The 24,127-nt window shown below is 32.7% G+C and overlaps 1 protein-coding gene across 50 annotated transcripts in view; it reads left to right on the top strand.

Moving 5' to 3' along the window:
- Positions 1-24,127, top strand: part of LOC132758373 (ankyrin-2-like) — a 209,003-nt gene that overhangs the window by 144,795 nt on the left and 40,081 nt on the right. For 48 of the 50 annotated variants that reach the window (XM_060750020.1, XM_060750051.1, XM_060750050.1 and 45 more), the window contains 3 exons: positions 8,126-9,130; positions 10,875-10,952; positions 16,280-22,552. In XM_060750020.1, the coding sequence (XP_060606003.1) occupies positions 8,126-9,130; positions 10,875-10,952; positions 16,280-22,552 (7,356 nt within the window). The remainder of the gene's footprint in view (positions 1-8,125; positions 9,131-10,874; positions 10,953-16,279; positions 22,553-24,127) is intronic. The other 2 variants (XM_060750047.1, XM_060750013.1) reach the window with 2 other exon arrangements.

Here is a 24,127-nt window from a genome sequence, read left to right as displayed (position 1 = left end):
ATGTTGGTTTTGTTGTGACGCGGCTCATTTATCAGTTCTGAAAACATGTTATTACCTCACACACAAGGTTTTCGTAACACAATATTCTGCTTACACATCAAAAGTATACAAAAAATTGAAGGAACTTACTGTAAAATGGTAAAATGTTTAATATAGTGATACCAAGGTGTTAAACATTTTGTTATGCCATAAAAAGACAAACACTGCATTGTTTATGCTGATTTTAGGCACTGTCTTTTTTGTAGACAAAGTTTCCACAGTCGGTAAATAAAGGTAATACTGATTTTCAGAAAATGTTTCAGGACCTTGTTGCCGCATTAGAGAAATATAATTTCTCATTATATTGAGGCACATGGAAATATGCCTTTTTCTTGATTCTTTTTTCATAAACTATAATGTATAGAAATGCCAGTGCTAGAAAATGCTGTATGAAAAACATTTTTTCAAAAGAGGAATCCAAACAAGAATTTAAGTTGTGTCAAATGACTTGTTATGCAATATATAAGTAGGAAATCTGAATTTAATTCTTTAAAAAAGGATTATGTGAAGAAGCATGTTCTTGTTACACAGTTACTTTCTAGCTCGACTATTCGAAGAATAGGGAGAGCTATTGTACTGTCCTCGGTGCCGGGAGTGCTGTCACAGTTAGGTTAAGTTTTTGTTTGCAGGTTCGTTATCTTCAAAACAACTGAAAGGAATGACTTGAAACTCTTGTGATTATCTAACATGATGAGAATAAGTCCTATAACTCTGAGTTATCTTTTTACAGAGTTATGCCCCTTTTCTTACTGTCGCTGAGCACTGAGAATAGTTGAGCGCTGTCTTAGGGACAGTTCTTGTTTTAGCAGTCATGATATGTGACACAGGTAAAAAAGAATGGTACAAATGTTCAAACTCAAAAAGTTATATTTTTACAGAGAAATTTAAAAGTTGAACTTCATTAGATATGTGGAACAGTTACAATGTTAAAGGTCAAGATAACAATTATTCAACCAGTTCCGACTTTAATATGTCTTCATCAGAAATGCAAATCAACAACATACAAAAAATGATGTAACATATGTGGAATTCCATACCAGATTACTAGTACATATTGTGCATAACAGGATTTGCCTACAAGCTGCATTGATGTGTGTTGTTAATGGGGTCAGATATACCTTTCTGCAGATTAAAAAAGGATAAGATCTACTTGTTTCTAGTCTGAAGTTACAAAAATGAATATGGCATAGGTCTTCCACTGGATTGGTTCATAAACATTTAGGCATTTTTTGATATCCACAGCTATTTATTATGTACATATATTGAATTACTGGTTTTGAACAGGTAAGTACTGGTGCAAATTCTAAAAACACCAATGAAGTTTTCTTATGAAAAATATAAGTTAGGCGTTTATCGTAAAATTGAGCATTATATGTTATTTTACAAAACTATTTGCTTTATTATTTATAACTATGAATTTCCTAGAACATAAACCATGGATACAACTCTATAAAAAAAAAGTCAATCAACCCTTGCTTAGAAAATGAATAGTTTGTATTTTAGTGCATAGTACCTATTGTATAGTGTAGAATAGAGAGAAAAATTGTGTTTCTCAAATGTTACTTGTAGCCCATGTATCTCAAAAATTATCTTACTCCTATGAAAACCTTGTATGAAACTATACTCGTAAAGTATTCTCAATCAATGAAAGCTATAAGGGAAAAAAAAGCGGCAACATTTGGTGAATGAGTTGGATATTTCCATGATTAATCATAACTAACTATTCTTCGATATTCTTACGTGTCATGCCAGTGATATATATACTGTAAAAATTTTAATATCCTTAGATACTTCTACTTAAGAACTGTGCTATTTGATTTTACATTATTATGAGTGAAAGTAAGGAATAACCGAAGTCTCCCATAGAAAACTCAAGGCATGATTTGCCTTTGCTTGTCTGTACATAGACAGGAGAGCCAAAAAATTTTGTGTGTAGTTTGACCAAACTATTATATATAATTATTTAAGTTTTTTGCTTGATTTTAGTAATTTTATACTGAACTCGCTTAAAAGAATTAAATGTATTGTTCCAAATTAAAAGCAAAGGAAGTTTGTCATCCAAATTTTGCATGATTAAGGTTAAAGCTTCAGTCACACTACACCGTATAGCGTTAGCGGACGCCAAACGCAAAGAAAAATGCGGCTGAAAGTTATCCGGTGATGAAAAGCATTTCCCGCTGCTGCTCGGTACTCTCATGATCGCTGTACAGGGCGCATAAAACGTACAAAACGCACAAAGACCGAACGATCAACGCACATATAACGGATGAAAGACGTACAGTTAACGGACTTCACCGTACTAGTAACGGATTTGTACCGCACAAAACATACACGCAGCGCACGAAGAACTGACAAAACGTTCTTTGAACGTTCGACGAGCGTATTTCTACCGGTCACGTGACGGACAAAACTGGTATAAATAGTCCGATTTTTTTTTGCACCGCGGCCTCCGATGTCGGCCCAAATGAACGTGTAGTCGTAGTCAACGAGGGCCAGCAGGACAATGGAGTAGTACTTCTTAAAGTTGAAATATGTGGACCCGGAACTAGGTGGACACTTTTACTGGCAATATGCTTGCCATCCAATGCACCCAAAGTGTGAGGAAAGTTCCATTTTTCCAAGAAGCCATCTGAAATGCGTTTCCAGTCAGCAGCTGTTGTTGGCAAAGGCATGACCTCGTTCACATACTCGTCTATAATTGCTCTGCACACTTGAAAATGTAAATAAAAATGCGATTTTAAAAGTAGAAATAATCATGTAAGCAAATTATTGATATTTTAAAAGACCAGAAATTATATACATGTAATTGTTCGAGTTATCATTCAGAATCATAGGAAAATAAAAAATATTTACTTCTCGCACGATGACAGAGATGGTGTTGTGAGGTATCCTCCAGGCAAACCGCATGTTGGAATACTTTGACCCTGACGCAAGATGTCCGAGTGTAACGGCTAACTTCATTCCAGGGTCAAGAGGGGTTCTGTATGTGGTATATTGTTTTGTTATTCTGGGACCAACTCGTTCCAGAATCTCATCAAACATCTCAGGAGGCATCCTCATGAAGTTCGTAAATGACCGCTGGTCTTATCTCCGCAGCTCCATCATGAGTTGATCGTAGAGACCAAACATTCGACGTCTCTCAGGACCCAGCCAAGCCTTTGACCACCACCTCCGCAGTCGCCTCCTTCTTCTCCTATTTTCATAAGCGACACTATCTACATTCGCATCCAACAGGTCAATACGTGCCTGAATCATGGCCGCTTGATACTGCAGGCGGGCTCTAACGCGACACTCCATGATATGTGGATCATTAACTCACACTATCAAAGTTTCAGAAGGTCCTTACACTTGAAATGCAGGAAAATATATAACAGTTATAACCAGGGAAACCTCGTTTTATTCATCATCAGTTTTGTGCGGTGGACCATCGATTCATGTCTGTTATTTATCAGTTCTTATACGTCACTTGTTCGTTATCGTCCGTTTAACATACGTTACATCCGCTGCATGTCTGTTAGTAGCCCGGCCGTGAATCAGGTCCACCGGACAAGAACGGACTCGAACCGGACAAGTACAGAATAAGGAACGTGCGAGTAACGAACAAAACGCATACCAGCGCATGGTTACCGTACATCTGACGGACAACTTTATCCGGTGGTGTACGTTCCAAATTTTGAACATGTTCAAAACTTTCCACCGAACGGAACGAACACTACCGGACACCGCCGGACAAGAAGCGCAAACGCCGCATGATAAACGGAAAAGAAACGCATGCGAACAGACATGGACGGATTGAAAATTTTGTTATGCGTTGGACGTCCGTTAACGCTATACGGTGTAGTGTGACTGAAGCATAAAATACAGACAAAATAATGACAATTCATGAATTGTCTATAAAGATACCAAATGTTGGTGTCATTCCAATAATATGCCTTAAAATTTAATGTAATCTGTGACATGATGTCACCTGTGATATGACCTTCATGTCACCTTTGATATGATCTTTTCTCTTTATAAAATGTTTTATCATATTGTAAAATCATAAACAACTTTATAATTGATAATAATGGTTGCATAATCAAACATGAATGGGTGAACTATGTAAAACATAAATGGCCAATTTGTCAATTAAGTTTGACTATACAAGTTATAAATATAAAACAATATTTTATGGCTCTTTTCCAAAAAAATAAATTGTCTTAACTAAATAAAGATAAAGTTTATGTATAATTATATAAAAAAAAAGATTTATTACAAACAGTAATATATATAAATAATAAAAATTGTGAAAAATGGAAGTAAGCTTTAAGTCAAGTAAGCTTGTATGTCTTTTGTTAAACAAATTAAGTACTTTAACATGTTTGAAAAAAGGCTGATGTTTTGTTTGTTTTGATTGTTTAATATCAAGGTCATCAGTCTGTTTTTACTACATCATTCTATATTTACATCAGTATACTTAAGTTTTCAGAAAAATAAATTATATGAAATATTTGTGGGATCTTCTAAGGGATGAACCCATGAGTGCCCTGTCATTCAAGTCCATTTAAAGTTAAGTCAAAGTCACATAATATTATAGTTTTTGTTTACCTGTAGCAATAAAAATCAAAGCACAGAAGGCGCTGAATTTGTTTGGGTCTCAGAATGTCAGAAAGGTGAAGGTTGTGAGATTATAAACCAATTTGTTTTTGTATAGTGCCACCAATGCTTTCCAGTGTTTAACTGTAGTAAATTGGCTATAAGACTAATTGCAACACTGATAGTCAATTCAATGTTTATTTGACTTAAAAAATGAAAAAAAAATGACTTGCCTCAACTGGGATTCGAACTTCAGACCTCTGGATTCATAAGCGAGCGTGCAAACCCCTACGCACGGTGAAGTTATATGATAACGGCCTGAAGAAAACCATAATTGAGCCGTGTCACGACAAAACCAACATAATGGGTTTGCGACCAGCATGGATCCAGACCAGCCTGCGCATCCGCGCAGTCTGATCAGGATCCATGCTGTTCGCTATCAGTTTCTCTACTTGTAATAGAGTTGGTAAGCGAACAGCATGGATCCTGATCAGACTGCGCGGATGCGCAGGCTGGTCTGGATCCATGCTGGTCGCAAACGCACTATGTTGGTTTTGTCATGACGCGGCTCATATTATTCTAAATTAGGGTTTGTAACTCTTATTATTTCGACGCTAAACCTATTGTTAACACAGATGTAAATAATCATGAAGCTTACTGTAAGCATGTATATCTATAAAGAATGAAACAATATTAGAAATCTTCGACCATTCGGGAACTACTTTGCTTGAAAATTTATGCGCCTGTCATTTGACAATCTTTACGCATTGATCTCCCCTGAATTTTTCGGCGTTAGTGTACATATAAAGGGAAGTAACCGCTTCAAAAAAGTGGACTACTTTAGGCATTTGCAATTAACAGCATTAGGCTCTGAAATTTCGCTACCATTATTTGTTTGGTCTGACGACCCAAACAAATAAAAATGTAAATTTTCTAAAAATAAATTGCATAAAATTTATTTTTTTTTAAAACTGCAATATGGCAACCAGTGTTCTTGTTATCTTCATATTTTATATTTTTAAATCAATTACATGCAATTAAAGGTTAGCATTATGACAATTAATCCTCTTGCCTCCTATTAAATAAGACATATTTTAATCAATTCAGCCCAACAGAATATATAGTATATTAACCTATTCTAGTATTATCTTCCCATAATCCTCTGTTTTGAATACATGTATATTTTTCCTTTGAAACTATTGACTTCAGCTTATCTAGCACAATAGATTTTTCCCCAATGACCTTTTTGTATTAACTTTCTGAGGATTTTGACATTCAGGACAAAATTGTATTGAAATGAATCACAACAAATATGAAGATTGTCTTGTAAAAATTGTATAAAAGTAAACTATTATACTCTATTAAAAAATATCTCCGTTTACTTTTCATGATTTAATACCAGAAGTATTAAAGATACCATATAAGATTTAAAGTGACACGTCTGTAGCAAGAAAGGAAGTAATATATTCACAGTCCATTTTTAAGGCAATAATATGGCTTAATTTACCATTTAATGTATCAATTGTATAGAGTGAGGACTATGCCTTTGTCTTTTTTATATATAATTGGTATATAATGTGGATGATAGGTGTTTTAGATCCCCTTGTGATTAAGGGGTCGCCTGTAAGGGTTGAGGCATCAGAATTGCAGCCACTGTTTACCCCTCTTTGATTGAAAATGGCAACTGAATGGGTTTGAAATATTGGAGTCTATGCATCTCTTTGCACCTGGACATGGTTTTGACCCTTGGTGCTGCTTTTAGTTTCTTAAACACCCAAGGTTAGCCAAAATCATCCTTCCTGTTTCTGTGCCATATGACCTAAATTGTGTTGGTGGGCCGTAAAACCAAACTAAACTAACAAATGTGTTTTAGACTAGATTAAATCACTTTATTTATAAGAAAAATGAATAAATTTTCATTCTGGAGGCTTGCAGCTGTAAAACTGGCCAGTTAAAAAAAAAACTATTACTATTAAGTGGCAATTATTATGTTTCAATAAATCTCTTGAATTCTAACTCTCTTCATAAATATCATAATTTATATGTAGTTGAACTGCTAAGTACAAAATTAGAAAACATTTTTTTTACAAAAATATATAGTGTACAACTTTTAAGAGGGATGTAGTGCTGTAGGTTCATTTATAAGGAAGAACAACACATTTTTGATACCTAATTTGAATGATAACATACATACATGTATAGTTAAATTGAAAAATGAAACAAAACCAAAAAAATCCTTATTATTCATTTTTTTTTTCAAAACTTCTATACAAATACTTACTAAAAAGTAGGACACTAATAATAAATGAAACCAGTACAGTAGGGCATTTATAAGAAACTATACAGTATTTTATTTATTACTATCAAGATGTTACATTTGTTCAACATGTATATATTTTATATGAACTAGAAGATTGTGGACATACCATATGTGATGTTTTTTTAGTGATTTATTAATGGTTTATTTCCTATAAGTAAAAGTAAGTAAGAAAAATCATCATTTCCATTTGAGGATATTTTGCAGATCCATTTTTTTTAACTACTTTTTCTCACTAACTGACCTGCTCATTAAGTAACAACATAATTATGTTTATCTTCGGTAAGTTTAACGGGAAATTAAAAAAACACTTCCTCTGGCATGAGGAATATTTTAAGTAAGTGCACACTTTTATATAAAAACAATTTTAGATGAATTGACTGAAGAAATTTAGACGGTATTTTGTATACAAGCAAAGTTAAAATAACTTAACAGGAATTACATTCATAGATATGCACTGGTTAAAATGGTTTAAAAAAATTAAGAAAATAACTTTTATAACTTGAGTTGTGGGTCACATTATTTTATGTATGATATCACTAGATACTGTCATAAACAACTGGGAAATGGGTTACTATTTATCAACAGTATTTAACTGTAGATTGCTACCAGAGGTGGTGCTCTGTCTATGCCATCAATGCAAGCAAGCCTGCAGATCTCTGTTGTCTGACCAGGCTTTACATTTGACTGCTTTATTTTACTATTAAAATGTTTAGTTGACAGGGGCAAGTTAAAGTTAAAGCAGGATAAGTTAGTTGCACAAATTTTAGCATGGAAAGGGTTAAGATTATAAACCTAATGTAATCACCACTGAAGAAGCTGGTAGAGAACTAAACTGTTCCACATCACAGCCGCAACAAAATCTTACAAAAAGATGGATAAAAAATTTGAAAAATTTATTTTTTTAAAAAATTATTTCTAGTGGTATAAATGTATTCTTGTTTTCCTGTTTTTTCTTTCTTTCTTTTAGGCCTCAGACTGCTATTAATTTAGCTTTCAGTCGTTTCATTTGATAAGTTGCTACATATTGCTTGTCTCAATATTTGTACATATATGTAGCATTATGCTGGTGAATGTGTAAACAGTCTGGTAATCTATATGCCATGCTTGCATTTTGTTAGCTAACTTTTCAGTGTAGTAACCTTTGTCCCAGTATGTGTTAATTGCCAACAATGTAACCACTCTGAATTTCAGTGTTTGACCCTGCTCTACAAGGAGGTGAAAGCTTCATGGAGGATGTAAGACCGGATGGTACAGTCGTCAAAACACAGAGAATCAAACATCTACCACGTGGGCACGTTAGCTTTGATCAAACTGAAGATGTTGCTTTTATTGAGGAGGAAGGGCCATTACGTACTGAAACAGAAATACAAGATGAAGAAGAAATTCTTCAGGATGGTACTGTTCACAAAATACACACAGTAAGGAAACATTCCTTGAAACATGTCAGGAAGTCTTTACGATCAGATGCTGGTGAAGAAGATATTGTTGAAGAAGCTGATTTTGAATTGCCGGGCTCTGAGCAAATTGTTGAAACATTTCAAGAACCACCGAAGCAAATGATGGAAGTAGAAGAAGAAGAAGAAACTCTAGAAGATGGCACAACAGTTAAACGTAAAATCATAATGAGCAGCTTAGTGCAACATGTTAAGAGGAGAACAAAATCAATTGATGAAGGAACTGGAATAGAACACTCTGACGAGGAAGAAGTTGATGAGATTATACCAGGAACACAAACCTTCTTTGTTGCTCGTCCAGGTTCTTCCTCTTCAAGCTCCAGTTTTGTAGATGATCTTGATCAAATGGAAGCTACTATTGAAGAGGAAGAAGAGACTTATGATGATGGAACTGTAGTACAAACCACATTCTTAGAAGCTACAGAGAAACGGAAGCAAAGGTCAAGGTCAGGATCACTCTCTGAAATGGAAGGTAAAGTAACAATTACTGAGAGAAGAGTCACACCAGCGCATACTCCAGTTAGTACACCGCCAGGATCACCAAGATCAAGGTCACCAGTCAATATAGAAGAATTGGCAGCTAAAATTGCTGAAAAGACTATCAAAAAAGCTCATTATGAATCAGTTCGGCATCAAACAGAAGGTGGAGATGTTGAAACAACTAGCGAATATAAAACAGAATCATTTGTACCTCCGGCTCGTGCATTAGGTGATGAAGTTAATGATGAGCAAGAAGAACCAGGTAATAGCACGCGTAACATAAACCCCCATCACTAATGATGCATGATATGTTAATGTAGTATTAGTGTTGCATAAACAGCAGTTTCTGCATAGTGTTGCTTCTAGCTAACCTTCCACTAAATGGCTTCTATATAACCTGGCATATCTTACCTGTTATAGCAGTTTATATGCTTTCTGTTGGGATGTTGAATGTCATTCAGACATTTTGGTTGAATATGACATATTCAAAATTACTGTTGTCATAGAGATGGTCATTTGTTTACAAAAAATAACCATTTTACAAACTCTTTTATTTTGTCTTTCTAAATGATATTGCTGCAATCAAAACATTGATTTGTAAAAGCTTGATTAAGGATATAGATTGAATTGATTCAGAAGTTTTAAGGCATTAGTAGCAGATTAAGTATTTCTTTACAATAACAAATGACTATTTCTAAATGCATGTAGCATTGTTTGATTTGTTTTCAGTTTCTGTTTTTGGTTTTAATTTGAGATTTAATTTATGGTTCAAGCATTATTGAATCGTTTATGTTGTTCTTTGATTGAGTTTGAATCGAGACAAAAAAAGTTTTACTGCAAAATTTTTAAGGGCAATTGATACCGATATTAGAATTATGTCATATGGCAACAAAAAAGTAAATAACGCAGAAGAAATATTGAAAATAAGTTGAGAAAAGTAAATGATTGAAAATGTTTTACAAGTTACAAAAAAAAGATTATTTAAGGTAAAATTTTGAAAACTGAACAGAAATTAAATTCATTAATTATAAAAATACAGTCAATTAAATCTCTTAATATATGTCCAGTGTGTGTATGCCTGTATGTGTGTATGTGTGTAGAAAGCTTTGGAATGTAACTGCTCTATTCAACAATGTTGTATCTCAATGCTCTCAATGAGCAAGTTAGAACATTGTTACTATGAACTTTTGGGATATTATTTTACTATTTTATAAGTATTATCAGTAAATGCGAGCATGCGATGACTTTGGGATATTTTCACTAAGGATTTGCATGTTGTGGCTGTGTTGGAAAGTATGAAAAACTAATCATGAGAGTTTGATCTGAACTAACAAGGTCTATGTGGGTTTATGTCTGGCTTTCTGTGTGGGAATTTCTAACTGTTTGAACTGTCTTAAAATCTAGTCTATAGCTACTTATACTCTACAATTCTATTTAAACTATTCTATACTATTTTCTATTCTTATCTTTATTATATTAGATATATATCATTATATTTTATATATGATCACTATGTCCATACTGTACACTAATTGTAGATTTTATACCGGTATATTGTACAGTATGTCCGTAAAATCTGAAAAGAAAGTAAAAACTTGGTTGCCATGGTAGGTGCTTCCTGAAAAAATAATGATAAAATTTGAAAAAAGAATTAGAGCTGTTGCGGTTGAGCATTTGAGCAAAAGTGGCTTAAAAGAATGCTATTTAAATTGTTTTATGCATACCATGGCAACCATGATGCATTTCTAAAACTAATTAAAGTAAAAATATGTATTTTCTTATGATAAAGCAAAATCGTTTTCTTTTTTATCACATATTTTTAGAATTTTTGAGTCTCCATATATATATATAATTGCTTGTAAAATTGACTTAAGAAATATAAAAAACATTTTTAAAAGATGATAAATTTTAGCACAATATATCATGAAATGTTGATGACATAGATTATTACACAATATTGATTGTAGATTTATTCAATGTTAAATTATTGGTCTGCTATTTGACAGAATGGAAGGAACTTGGAGAAACTGGTTTCGCACACAGACCTGTGACGAAAGTTTCATACTCCCCCTCGCAAGAGAGAGGTACTTGTTGACAGTAAACCCCATGTATTTTAGTTACCTTGACAACATTTCACCTAACTAGAGCATTCAGTTACCATAGCATTTACATCCTAGCTATACAATTTATATATAGACAGTTTTTGGTGATGGATTGCAGCGTCATATTTAGACGGGACATATACGGGCGAAATGAAATATGACTGCAAATATACATTTTTGCTTTAATGCCATTTTTTTCTATTTTCAAATATTTTTTTAATTTATTGAGATGTTTTTGTTATTTGTGCAAGCTTTTTTTGGGCATTTCTCTATATTTATGCAACTGTTTCATTCTTTGGTATGAAACAAAATCAACCGTATTGATTATTGATTGAAGAAAGCATGGGATCATTCCTACTTTAATTCAAATTCAATTAAGCTAGCTTCTCTGAGTTTTTCTAGTAAGATTGTAAAATTGAAAGAGGCAATAATTGGATTTTATAGTGATAAGGCTCAAATGTAATTTACTTTTGGTATAAATTTCTAGTTAGATACTTGATAAAGCCATTTAATGTTCCGAGATAGTAGATACTGTGTAAATGCTATGGGGACATCAGTCATGTCTGTGTACTTATTTGTTCAAATTCATCAGTACTGATCATGCACACTAATGTGTCTTTTAATTATTTAACACTAATGTGCCTTTTATTCATCATTACTGATTGTGCACACTTAGGTGTCTTTTATTCATCAATACTGATTACACTAATGTGTCTTTTATTCATCAATTCTGATTGTGCACACTCTAAAGGTGTCTTTTATTCATCAATATACTGATTGTGCACACTTATGTGTCTTTTATTCATCAATATTGATTGTGCACACTATGGTTTCTTTAATTCATCAATACTGATTACATTAATTTGTCTTTTATTTATCAATACTGATCATGCACTTTTGTGATCATCCACACTAGTCATCAGTAGTGATTGTTTACACTATTGAGGTCTTCCGCCACTGGTAAAGTTGGCAAGTTTCCCTCTGTTGGTTTGCGCTATGTAAAACCCAAAACTCCCTATCCCAAAACAAATTGATTGTATACACTATTGTGCCTTTTATTCATAAATACAAATTGTGTTTACTAAGGTGTCTTTTATTCATCCATACTAATATTGACACCAAGGTTTCTTTTGGACACTAAGGTGTCTTTTATTTATCAATACTGTTTATTCATCAAAACAAATTGTGCTTGCTAAGGTGTCTTTTATTTGTCCATACTGATTGTGCACACTTAGGTGTCTTTTATTCATCAATACTGATTGTGCACACTAAGGTGTCTTTTATTCATCAATACTGATTGTGCACACTAAGGTGTCTTTTATTCATCAATACTGAATATTCACACTATGGTGTCTTTTATTTATCAATACTGATTGTGCACACTAGGGTGTCTTTTACTCCTCAATACTGATTGTGTACACTATTGTGACTTTAGTCATCAGTACTGATTGTGCACAAGAAGGTGTCTTTTATACATCTATACTGATTGCACACGCTATTGTGACCTTTATTCATCAATACAGATTGTGCACACTAACGTGTCTATTATTCATCAATACAGATTGTGCACACTAAAGTGTCTATTATTCATCAATACAGATTGTGCACATTAAGGTGTTCCTTATTCATCAACACTGATCGTGCACATTACTGTGCCTTTTATTCATTATTACTGACACTGCACACTTAATATGTGTTTTATTACTGTTTAGACTTGTGTGATTGCATTACCCCTATCATTAAAATTACCTAGATTAGTAGATATGATATCTAACAGACTGTTAGCATTGTTTGAAACTGACTGATACAATGTTAGCTAATTTCACAATATCTTGTAGAATCTTAATAGGATTTCCTAGTTCTAACCACATTGAAGATTGTCTTGTATGATAGCAGACATCTCTCTGATTTAAAGGTTTTACTGGAAACAAATATTTATAGCAAGACTTTCTTAGGAAATTGTTGGGTTTTTTTTCAGTCTACACTGTGGTTTCTTCAAATAAAGTAAAATTTATTATTTCCTGCAAGAAAAGGCTGAATAGAGCATATTTATTGAATAAGTATCTGATTTATGTAGGTAGATTCACATTTGAACAGATGTTTACTTTTAATGTACAAGAAAATTTACAATTTTATTTTTTCTGTCATGAAAAGTGGGAAATAAATTATCTGAATAGATGAAAATGTAAAAGAATGTCACATATAAATTAAATGTAAAGTATATAATGTATTACAATACATGTATTTTGAATAAGATGTTTCTTTGGGAGGAAAATGTTGATGGCCATTAAGGTAGTCATCACAGGCATGCCATTAGGCTATATATTAGAGAAAAATATTTTTCGTTTTTAAAGACTCGTTTCATGGGTAAAGTTTTTTATGTTTATGAATTTTTGTACCCAACAGGATAGATCATTAGCATGCTTCAAATGTTCTTGTGTAACTTACTTTATTCACTGACTTTAAGAATGGCAGGGAGTATGTTTTTTATCACAGATTTCTGATTTCCATTGACTTTTGTGAACTGTCATGACACAGGGTGCTTTAAAGAGCTGTACATTGACATAGCAGCCATTTTTGGAATTATTTCAGAATTTTGGTTTAATGGGACAGATCAGTGTGCTCCAGCTATAATGATCACTGATGATTACTGTTACTCAGATGATGATGATGATTATGGTAGTTCATATTACTATCAGTATCACGATGATAATTCCAATCTAGTTGATGCTGGGAGTCAGTTTGAAGGTCAGACACAATGCCATGGTTACCAGATGTTGTTCCAATCTTTTCTCTTGTGATATGAGTTCCAACTTGGCACCTTCTCTATCTTCTTACATTTTAATCCTCTTTCCGTGTTTTGTAAAGATTTTAGATATTGTTGGTATGTAATGACCTTGACCTATTTTTGTTGTAGGTGTCCTGTGACCTTGACCTGTTCTTTCTATAGTAAATATTGGTACTGGACATTATGAAGTAGATCTGACTGGTCATGAATAAATCTTGCTTTTGTGCAGATAAAGTGTTGGCTTTCTTTTCCCTAACAGTGTACTAATTGATAGAATATGTTTTTATAAATTCCATGTACTTTTCTGGAAGGTAAATCAAACTATTAGCTTGTAGATGTCTGACAATTCTTTCTGATTTAATGCTGATTGATTATTGTAGTGTTTCACATTAATCAAGTTGTGTATTTATCAGGTTCAGTCAAGTTGTAAGATTTTGCAATTTAACGTCTTCAAACTTGCTCTTTTATGCCATGCCAATTTGTGAAGATTTAAATAGTTTCCTTTCATTAGCTAGCATGATATTTGGTAATATTATCAAAAATTACACAACCTCATACAATATAAATAGACTGACAGATTTTATTTCATATATGAAACTGTTAATTAAGCAGTAAATAAAGGCAAGTGATAAATTATTTGATTATTTTTCTGTTAATATTTAAATTCTGTTTTCTGACTTGTTTTCTACAATAGAGAGCACTGATGTGCCTTGGAAAATAACATGAAATTCCTGATTTTACACTTCAAATCGTAAGAAAAATGACAAATGTGGTTGATGTTGTATAAGTAAAGTGTTTTTTCAAACACTTATTTAAAGCAGAAGTTAGATATTCGAACATATTGTAGAAACCTGAAGTGTCTGCTCTTTTAACTCTTATCCTGCTGGCCTATGTGACCAGTGCAGACCAAGATCAAATGGCACAACCTTAACAACATTAAATGGGTTTGTCCAGATTCAAAGATGGACAAGCCCATTCAAAAAAAGTATTGTAGTAAGGGTTAAACACTTCCTTTATAAATTAAATTTGTCTTATAATTTATATCATTTTGTTTCTTTTATTTAAATGTCACTTTTCAGTATTCTAGGTATTGTGGCTGAATGTTGCTTGCAGTGAAAATATGCATGTACTTTGATTGGATGTCTTAGATCATGTGATTACACTGTATGACCAGCTGGTAAAATTTCTATTAAGTTTCTATTAAAGCAAACATTATATTGACATATATATATAATGCAGTTATTCAAAAGTTTGTGTTATAAATGTTTTATACCATATAAATGATTTTCAGCCTAATTAAAATGGATGATGACTTGCAGCATACACCATTTTTATAGAATCCACATTCATTACTTAATCACTATCAGAATCACTAATGGTTTACAAATATTCTTATTATTTGTTAAGGGATACTTAAAGCAGCATGCCTCCAGGTTCATATTCATTTTCATGAAAATTTTGAAAATGTTAAAGTATTTCGAATTGAATAAAATAGGTAATTTACACATTGCAAACAGCATTTAAATCCAAGTAAATTAAAGAGGACAACATTTGCAAATATAGCTCTAAAAGCATAAGTCATGCTGTAGAAATATGCAAAATCAGTCATTAATTGCAGAAAACGTGTAAATCATTACTTGAATCTTTTTACTTTTCAAAACATCTTTGTATATTTTTCACAAGTTTGATTTTTCTTGAAAGATTTTTGGCTCACCTGGAAGCTTACAAGATAAATTAATTTTTTTCATTTTTTGAAAACTTACTTTTAGTTTTGTGCTTGCAAGAAAAAAAATTTAAAGACAGAAATACCATTATAAAAATATACAAGAAAGGACTGCAGCAAAAATCAAAAACACCAGCTGATCTGAGTTAAGCTTGTTAGTGTTGTGGGTTTTCAAACTAATTTTGTTTTCAATGTTGTGTTTTAGCAGCCCATCATCAGGAGTCGAGGGAGAAAAGCCCGGTGTCCAGTTATTCTACATATTATTCCAGTTTTTCTGAAGGTAAATGAATCGTCTGTTGTCAGCACAGAGATAGAACTAGAAGATGATCATAGATTAGAATTTGATGTAAAACAATTGTCATATTTCTAGAATTATTCGATATATCAATTGAATTTTGGTCCATAAATCTTTCTTTATGATTTCAAACTTCCTTTCTCCGACTATTAAATGTAGTTCCAAAATATCTGAAATACTGAGTAATGACTCTAGAAATATGATAATTTTTTTCAGATGTATCCTGCCTGCATGTTCAATTATTTTAGATGAACATGGATGTAAATATTTTGTTCTTTTTTAGAATTAATTGATATCTTGTTCACAGATGTCCAGTGGAATCCAGAGAGTGCATTTTGTTGTATACTTTTATTACTGACAGTACTAAATTACATTTTAACAAGTAGGGTTTTTTTCTAACACACTAACATATGTTTTTCTTTTGATTTCTTTTAATGCTTGCCTTTATTATGGAACCTTGTTTCAACTTGACGCTCTCTTGAAACTTTGGAACTGGTTGATAGAAGTAGAATCATCCCCGGAAGTACCCAAATCTGTTTCCTCCATTATTCAGAAATTTGAAAGAATAGCATCCGTAGACTCTGATACTACCGTGTCCAAGACGACAGAACATGAAATCAGTATTAAATCATCTCAAAATGAAATAGAAGGAAAAGACATTTCAGTGGTGAAAGAGGCTGAGGGTGAATCAAAAACTGAAAAAGAAATAGCTGCAGTTAAAGATAAACGTGACAGTCTTGAGGTTGATATACCAGATCTTGAAATGGCAACTGATGCTTCACCTGGAACTCAGTTTAGACAAATTGTTGAAGACATTGAAGCTAAAGCTGACAGTATATCTAAAAATATTCTTGCTGAAGATCAAACTGACTCTGAAACTAAAGTTTTGACTACATGTCAAACAGAAATTATAAGTGAACAAAGTACTGAACATTTTAAGGAAGAAGATGAACTTTCTAAACAGGAGAAAAGACGTTCTGTAAGAGAATTAGTCCAAAAACATGAATCTCTTGCTAAAGAAAGCAGTATTGAAAAATTAGGCAGTATTGATAAAGATAGATTAGTGAATGATAAAAGTAAAGATGTTATTGACGAGACAATAATAAGCAAAGTAGAAAGAAAGGAAGTAGAGGAAATTCAAGGGAAAGGTACGATCACAGATGAACTTGCTGAAGAGGAACAAAAATTGCAGCGTCTTACCGAGAGTAACATAATTGAAGCTGACGATTCAGAAAGTAAAGATTGGGAGGCAATTGAGTCTTTAGAACTTGAATCACCCAGTAAACTGCCGTCTCCTTTAGAGCAACATTATCCACTATACACTACTGAGGAAACAAAGATATCAGAGGAAGAATCAACATATACAACAGCTGAAGTAGATGTTATTGATTCTCTTTCTGAAACAGATGAACAACTAATTGACAAAAAGGCATATGGAGAGACTGAAGATATTCTTCATGATAAAGAATCTGAATTATTTAAAGAAGATGACACAAATAAGGCCAAAAGTCTAGATCTGAAAGAAATTGGTACAGTTAAACAGGTGCACTTTGCAGAAGAGATAGAAATTGAGGAAAAAGATGTTGAAGAATTAACCCCTGATTCTGCAGTTGTAATGATAACAAAAGTAAAAGACACAACCACTGAAATTATACTTGAACCTGATGTTGAATTATGTCAGGAAGAAGAATATGTAGAAATAATAAGTGAGACAGGTTTGGATGAAACTGAAGAAGTAGAGGTTATTCATACTGAAAGTGAAAAAAAAGTCTCCCTAAGTGATATTAATTATCAATCTGGAGAGATGGTAGAATGTGAGGAGCTTGAATTGGAAAGTGTAGAACAGCTAATTGAAGGAACAGAACCCATGGAGATTACATTGAGTCAACCCATGACGGGAGAGGATTTCATTACAGAAACAGTTGAGGAAAGAGAATATATAACTGCAAAGCCTATTGTAATAGATGAAAAATTGGCCTGTGCAACTGCTACTGCTTCAGAGCCTTTGTCAATTTATGATGAAAGGCCTGATGATAAGGAATATTTACAGGATTTTCCTGAAAGTGCAGTAGGAACAGATGATGTTAAAATAGATGCCGAAAAACAAGTTGAAACAGCTGATGAGGAAATAATTGATTTAACAAATAAATTTGATGAATTACTTGAATTTGAAACAGCGCCTCCATCATCAGAAGAAATTTTAGTTCAAGCAAGAAATGAAATAAAAGAAACAAAAACATTTGATGAAATTGTTAAATCACATGGTGATGATACTGAATCTAAATATCAAAAAGAAATGATAAAAGATGATTCATTTGAGAAACAAGAAGCGGAGAGAAATTTAAGAATTGAAGAGCAAGCAGATTTCAATCTTAATTATGAAGTCGGAGAAGTTGAATCAAAGCCACCTCCGACTTTGGAAATTGAAATTCAACCCAGAGAAGAAATAACAGTTAAAAATAAGTTAAGTGAACAATTTTCGCAAAGAGAACCTGTTGAGGAAGCAGAAATTCTTACTGTTGAATCTCCCGTAAGTGATGAAGATCTTGTTGAAAAACCAACTCATGTTAGTAGAGAGTCAAGCCTTGATCATCCTGATAAAACAGTTGAAATCAAAGAAGAAAAAAGTGATGATATTGTAGAAACAGAACTATCAGAAAGTGATGCATATTTTAATCATGAAAAACAAATGAATAGAATAAAGCAAACAGTTTTATTATCACGCCAGGAAAGTAACATTGAAATAACTCTAGATGAATTTCAGGTTAAAGATTGTGAAAATGAAGATGAAATAGAGGACGAAACTCTTGAAAGTAAACAATTTGAAGCTAAATCTGAAGATATAGAAAAATTTGAAACAGAAGAACCGTTAACATTTAAAATTGATGATTCCAGGCATCCAAAATCAGTTGATAATGAAGACCAAGTAGATGTTGTCATATCAGAAGAATTAATATCTGAAGAATCAATTAAGCAAAGACATGAAGATGATGAAACAGAATATATTGAATCTGTTGATGAAATTCTTAGTTCTGATGATCATAAAACCATGGAAACTAAAGAGACTGAGGTTATTGAGACATTTAAAATTGATGATTCCGGGCATTCAAAATCAGTTGATAATGAAGACCAAGTAGATGTTGTCATATCAAAAGAATTAATATCTGAAGAATCAATTAAGCAAAGACATGAAGATGATGAAACAGAATATATTGAATCTGTTGATGAAATACTTAGTTCTGATGATCATAAAACCATGGAAACTAAAGAGACTGAGGTTATTGAGACATTTAAAATTGATGATTCCGGGCATCCAAAATCAGTTGATAATGAAGACCAAGTAGATGTTGTCATATCAAAAGAATTAATATCTGAAGAATCAATTGAGCAAAGACATGAAGATGATGAAACAGAATATATTGAATCTGTTGATGAAATACTTAGTTCTGATGATCATAAAACCATGGAAACTAAAGAAACTGAGGTTATTGAGAAAGAAATTTCGTTACATGAAAATGAAGAGATAAGTTCTCATGAAAATGAAGGAAAGTCCTTGCAACTGGAAGGCAATAAACCTCAAGAGGGTTCTAGAACTATTGAAATTGTTGAAACGAGGTCTATTGAATCTGTATATCGAAAAGAAGAAATAGATGATCACTTTGAAATTGATGAACAGGGGTTTAAAAAAAGTGGTGATTTTAGAATTGAAAATGAGGAACAAAAACAGACTGAACTTGATGAAACAACAGCTGAAAGAGAGGAAGAAAATAGGTGTGTTGAAAGTGCTGATCAATCAGAATATGCAATTAATGCATCTATACAAGTTGATGGAAAGGAAAATGAAGAATGTATTGCAACTGAATCTGAACTTGAAAAAAGAGATTTCATTCACATAGAAAGTAAGACATCTGAAACAGAAACGTATATGTATACTAAAACTGACTTGACGGAAACATTACAAAGTAAAACAAGCATTGAACATGTTGACAGTTCTTTTCAAGAAAACCAGGAGGTAATAACTGCATTAGAAAAAAATGAAAAAGCTGATTTCATCGAAACAGAAAGTATTGATGAAGAACCAGAATTATCTGAAACATCATTTCATGAAAGAATTTACACAGATATAATGCAAGCTGCAGATGAAGAAATGGAGGGAGAACCTGTAGGGTTTTCTGTTGAACCTAGTTCAGATGATGAAAATGAATATGAAAATGAAGAAAAGGCATTTGTTACATTTGATCTGGATGAAGTTGATGAAATCGCTGAAACTGAGTCATATTTAAGATCAGAAGTGAAGAGGGATGAATCTGAAAGAAGTGAATATACAGCTGAAGTGATAGAAATAATAGAAGGTGATGAAGATGAAGACACAATTCCGCCCAGTGCCTCATTGGTTAGTGAATTTGTTGAATCTGAAGATGTTGTTTTACCTAAAGAAATAACACCAGAGTATAGTTTTACTGACAGAGTTGAGCATAAGTTGGAGATGGATGATGATGAAAAAAATGAAATAAGTAGCATAAAATCAGATGAAAAAGTTGATAGGATATTAAGTGACAAAAAAGAAGCTATAGAATCTAGTGAATCAGAAACATACAAATCTTGTGAAACCGACTTAGACAAATATGATAGCAATGATTTAGAATTAGGCAAAGAAACAGAAATTAAAGTACAAGATTTTATAGATGTGTGTGAAATTGAGAAAGATGAAGTTATTGAAATTGATTATAAATATGATGTTGATGATTTTGATGAATCTTATATAGATAGAACAGAGAGATTCATAGAATTGTCAAGAGATGGTTTTGAAATATCTGATCAGAGACCTAGTAAGACAGTTCTAAAAAATGATTTTAACACTGAAACAAACTTCATTCTTGAAAGTTCATCAAAAACAGAATTTAAAGGACAGGATTCTGATTTCGAAAAAGTTACAGAAGACACAGCACAAGATCACATGGAAGACATTGAATCTGATTCAATTGAGGATGAAGACGTAGATTCATACATTGAGAGAAGATCTCAAAGATCTGTAGATGCCGAACAACAAAGTACAAAAAGTTCTGAAAGACCTCTCTCACCGACAGACTATACTCTTGAAATGGAAGAATCTGCAATGGCAGGTGATGGCCAAGAGGCAGATGTTGATGAAGATGATGATGATGAACAAGAAGAGGATGTAATCAATGAACCAGAGGGAAGAATATCAGCTGATGTTTCGCAGCAAATTTTTATTGAGCAAAAAATTGAAAAAGACAAGGAAACTCGAGTTGACAAAATAAGAGAATCGGGAGATGGGGAGGAGAGAGTTGAAGAAGTTCCACCTTCTCCTTCTGAGTATACTCTTGTTACATCTTATGAACAAGAGAAACTAAAACAGATTCTAGCCTCGCCTGAAAAAAGGTCACCTCTTTTGGCAAGGGTATTTCGTGATGAAGCCATGTCAGTATCAATGGATGAATCAGTATTGCAAAAAGAACTTAGAATAGAAAGAAATATCATGAGTGCATCTTATGATGAGGAAGCTTTAAAATATGTTTATGACGAAGAAGATATAATGGTTTCCTCTGCAGAGCATGTCATGGTAGACTCATTGGTAGCTTCATCCCTTGAACCAGAGGATGTCCGAGTATCAGGCAGTGTGTGCTCAGGTAAAGATGAAGATTATTCTGTTTCATCATCTGAGCATAAGTCAGATGTTATGACTGACTCCTATGACCAAGATTCTCTTCAAAAGTCTGGAGGATCAGCAAGAGAAAGTAGTTTAGCTGATTCAATGGACCCAGAAATGCTGCAGAGAGCATTAGGTAAAGATTCTGATTTGATGGCATGTTCAATGGATCAAGAGGCTCTTCAAAGGTCACTTGGACTTGAAAGTGACATGTCCTCATCTATGGATCAAGATATATTGAAAAGAACTCTTGGTCTAAAACAGACAGATAATATAATGACAGACTCTCTTGAAAAAGAACAAATGAACAAGTCTTTAGAGGTTGTTAAAGAAGAAGTAGCTTTGACAAATTCATTAGATGATGAAATTATGGAAAAGGCTTTAGGTTTTGGTAGAGTATCTGCAATGGAAACATCAACTAGCCAAGATGGTCTCAAAGTTTCACTAGGTGACAAAACAGCAGATTTAATGACAACATCGCTTGAGTTTGATGATTTAGATGCTTTGCATAGATCTTTAGGTTTGGCTGGAAGTGAGGGACAAGATCAGTCATCAAAAATTTCAGAAATTGCAGAAGTAACTGAAGAGTCTCAAGCTACAGAAATGTCAGAAGGGATGCTTGAGTCTCTGGATGAAGAAGCATTAAAAAAGTCTCTAGGGATGAAACCAGCAGAAGATATTATGGCATCTTCCATGGATCAGGATGCCCTGAAAAGATCTTTAGGCTTAGATCAAGAAGACTTAATGGCAAGTTCAATGGATACTGATGCACTAAGAACCTCTCTAGGTTTAGATAAAATACAAAGTAGTGATGATGACAGTGAAGAACTCAAACTAATAAAATCAAGGGAGTTTGACCCAATGATGGTCTCAATGGATCAAGAAGCATTAACTACATCTTTAGGACTTGATAAGATTGAAGAAGAAAAATATGAAAGTAAATTTGATTCATCTGATGATAAAGGTGGGGATGCTAAAAAGGAACAAATGATGATGTCTATGGATGAAAATGCATTCAAGGCTTCTCTTGAACAAGATGAGTCAGAAGATATGTCAAAACACACTGAAGAGCATGTGGATGATACTTCAGCCATGCATGTTACAGGTACACCTTTTATGTTTATTTTTTTTTTAGTTTTCTAACAATTAAGTAACATTGTGCATTGAATTAATTTCTAAGCATGTTACAAAGAATGCTAAAGGTAAGGGTTTAACAAGATTTATCTTAACCTACTGAATGTGTGTTATGGATTCAAATTTGGAAATGTCAATACATAAGGGATTTCGGTATCAAAACGGCAACAAACCATATACTGTAGTAGAGCCTGACTGGCTGTATACTGGTGACAAACTCTTAATCTGTTTCTGATCTAGCAGGTTAAGGATTAAATATGTACATGTATTATATCATTGGTTCAATATTCTCATTATTTTTTAATTAATTATCTTTCAGTTTAATATCTTTGCCTGTATAGGTATTGATAGATTGGTCTTATAATGTTAATGAAAATTGTATATGAGATAAGCTTATTAAGAAACATGCAAGTGTAAGAGCTTTGAGTTGAAAGAGGATATGTTTGCATGAAGACACTGTTTAGTATAGTCATGATTATTTCTGCACCTATTAACAATGACAAATTTACTGTAAAATTTTATTCAAGTTGCTCAGAGTAAATTTATTATTAAAGATGTTTTAGCACTTTCCTATTTTCCATACATTAACATGTTATTTAAGTATATTCTGAAATGAATTTAATTTTTTTTATTCTTATTGCAACTGAAAATATATTTATAAACAAAGTTAAACAAAAATGAATATAAAAGGTAATGACATTATATGTATAAAATATGTTAACTGTGGACACAAGCAGAGTTCTATAGGTATCAGTATAGAGGAAGACAAGCATCCACCTCTGTGAAAAATAGTAAATGCTCAATTTTGGTGTTTTGATAATTGTACCTGTGTCAATAACACTGGAGCATTTCAGATTATTAAAGCAATTATGAATTCAGAGAGGGATTTAGAATGAAACATATAGAAAATAATTGTTTTGTTAGGAATATGTAAGTGTTTTGTAAAGTTCTTTGTTTGAAAAAAGAATCAGACACAATAGAAGGAAAATTGAGGTAACATTATGCAAAACAGAAACCCGATAAAACAGAGAAAAGAGATATCCCAGATGTAATACACAATGGTGAAAGCATCAGTTTGTAATTACTATTACTATGCTATTACAGTAATGACTTGTTCAGATTTTATATGTAATGTTTTTCTAAGTGAGTTATTATTTTGATTTATTTTACATGACAAAAATGATTCCTTTTAGGAAGGTATAATCTGAAATGCTTTCACTATTGTGTCTTTATTGTAAATAAGGTTTTGTAGTATAATTATATTAAAGAAAATGTTGATTAATTATGTAATATTAATCATTTTAAGGTATTATTTATAACAGTGTATTACTAAAGCATTAAGTTTCATGATTATTAAGTAAAATCTGAATAATAGAACCTCTGTCTCAAAGTAATTTCTTAAAGTGACATTATGCTCATATTTTCATAGTCAGGTTGAGCTGAATTGACTTTTTATTTCAAAAGATTGACTGTTAAAATAGTGTTTGACCAACAGTTTATTTTGGAAAATGTTTATGATAAAATTTAAAATCTGCCTAAAATATAA

The sequence above is a fragment of the Ruditapes philippinarum genome, unplaced genomic scaffold (genome assembly GCF_026571515.1).
Source record: "Ruditapes philippinarum isolate M1 unplaced genomic scaffold, ASM2657151v2 ctg75_1_1_1_1, whole genome shotgun sequence".
NCBI lineage: Eukaryota > Metazoa > Mollusca > Bivalvia > Venerida > Veneridae > Ruditapes > Ruditapes philippinarum.
Note: the sequence above shows the minus strand (reverse complement) of the source record. Positions and strands in the feature narration are given on the sequence as shown.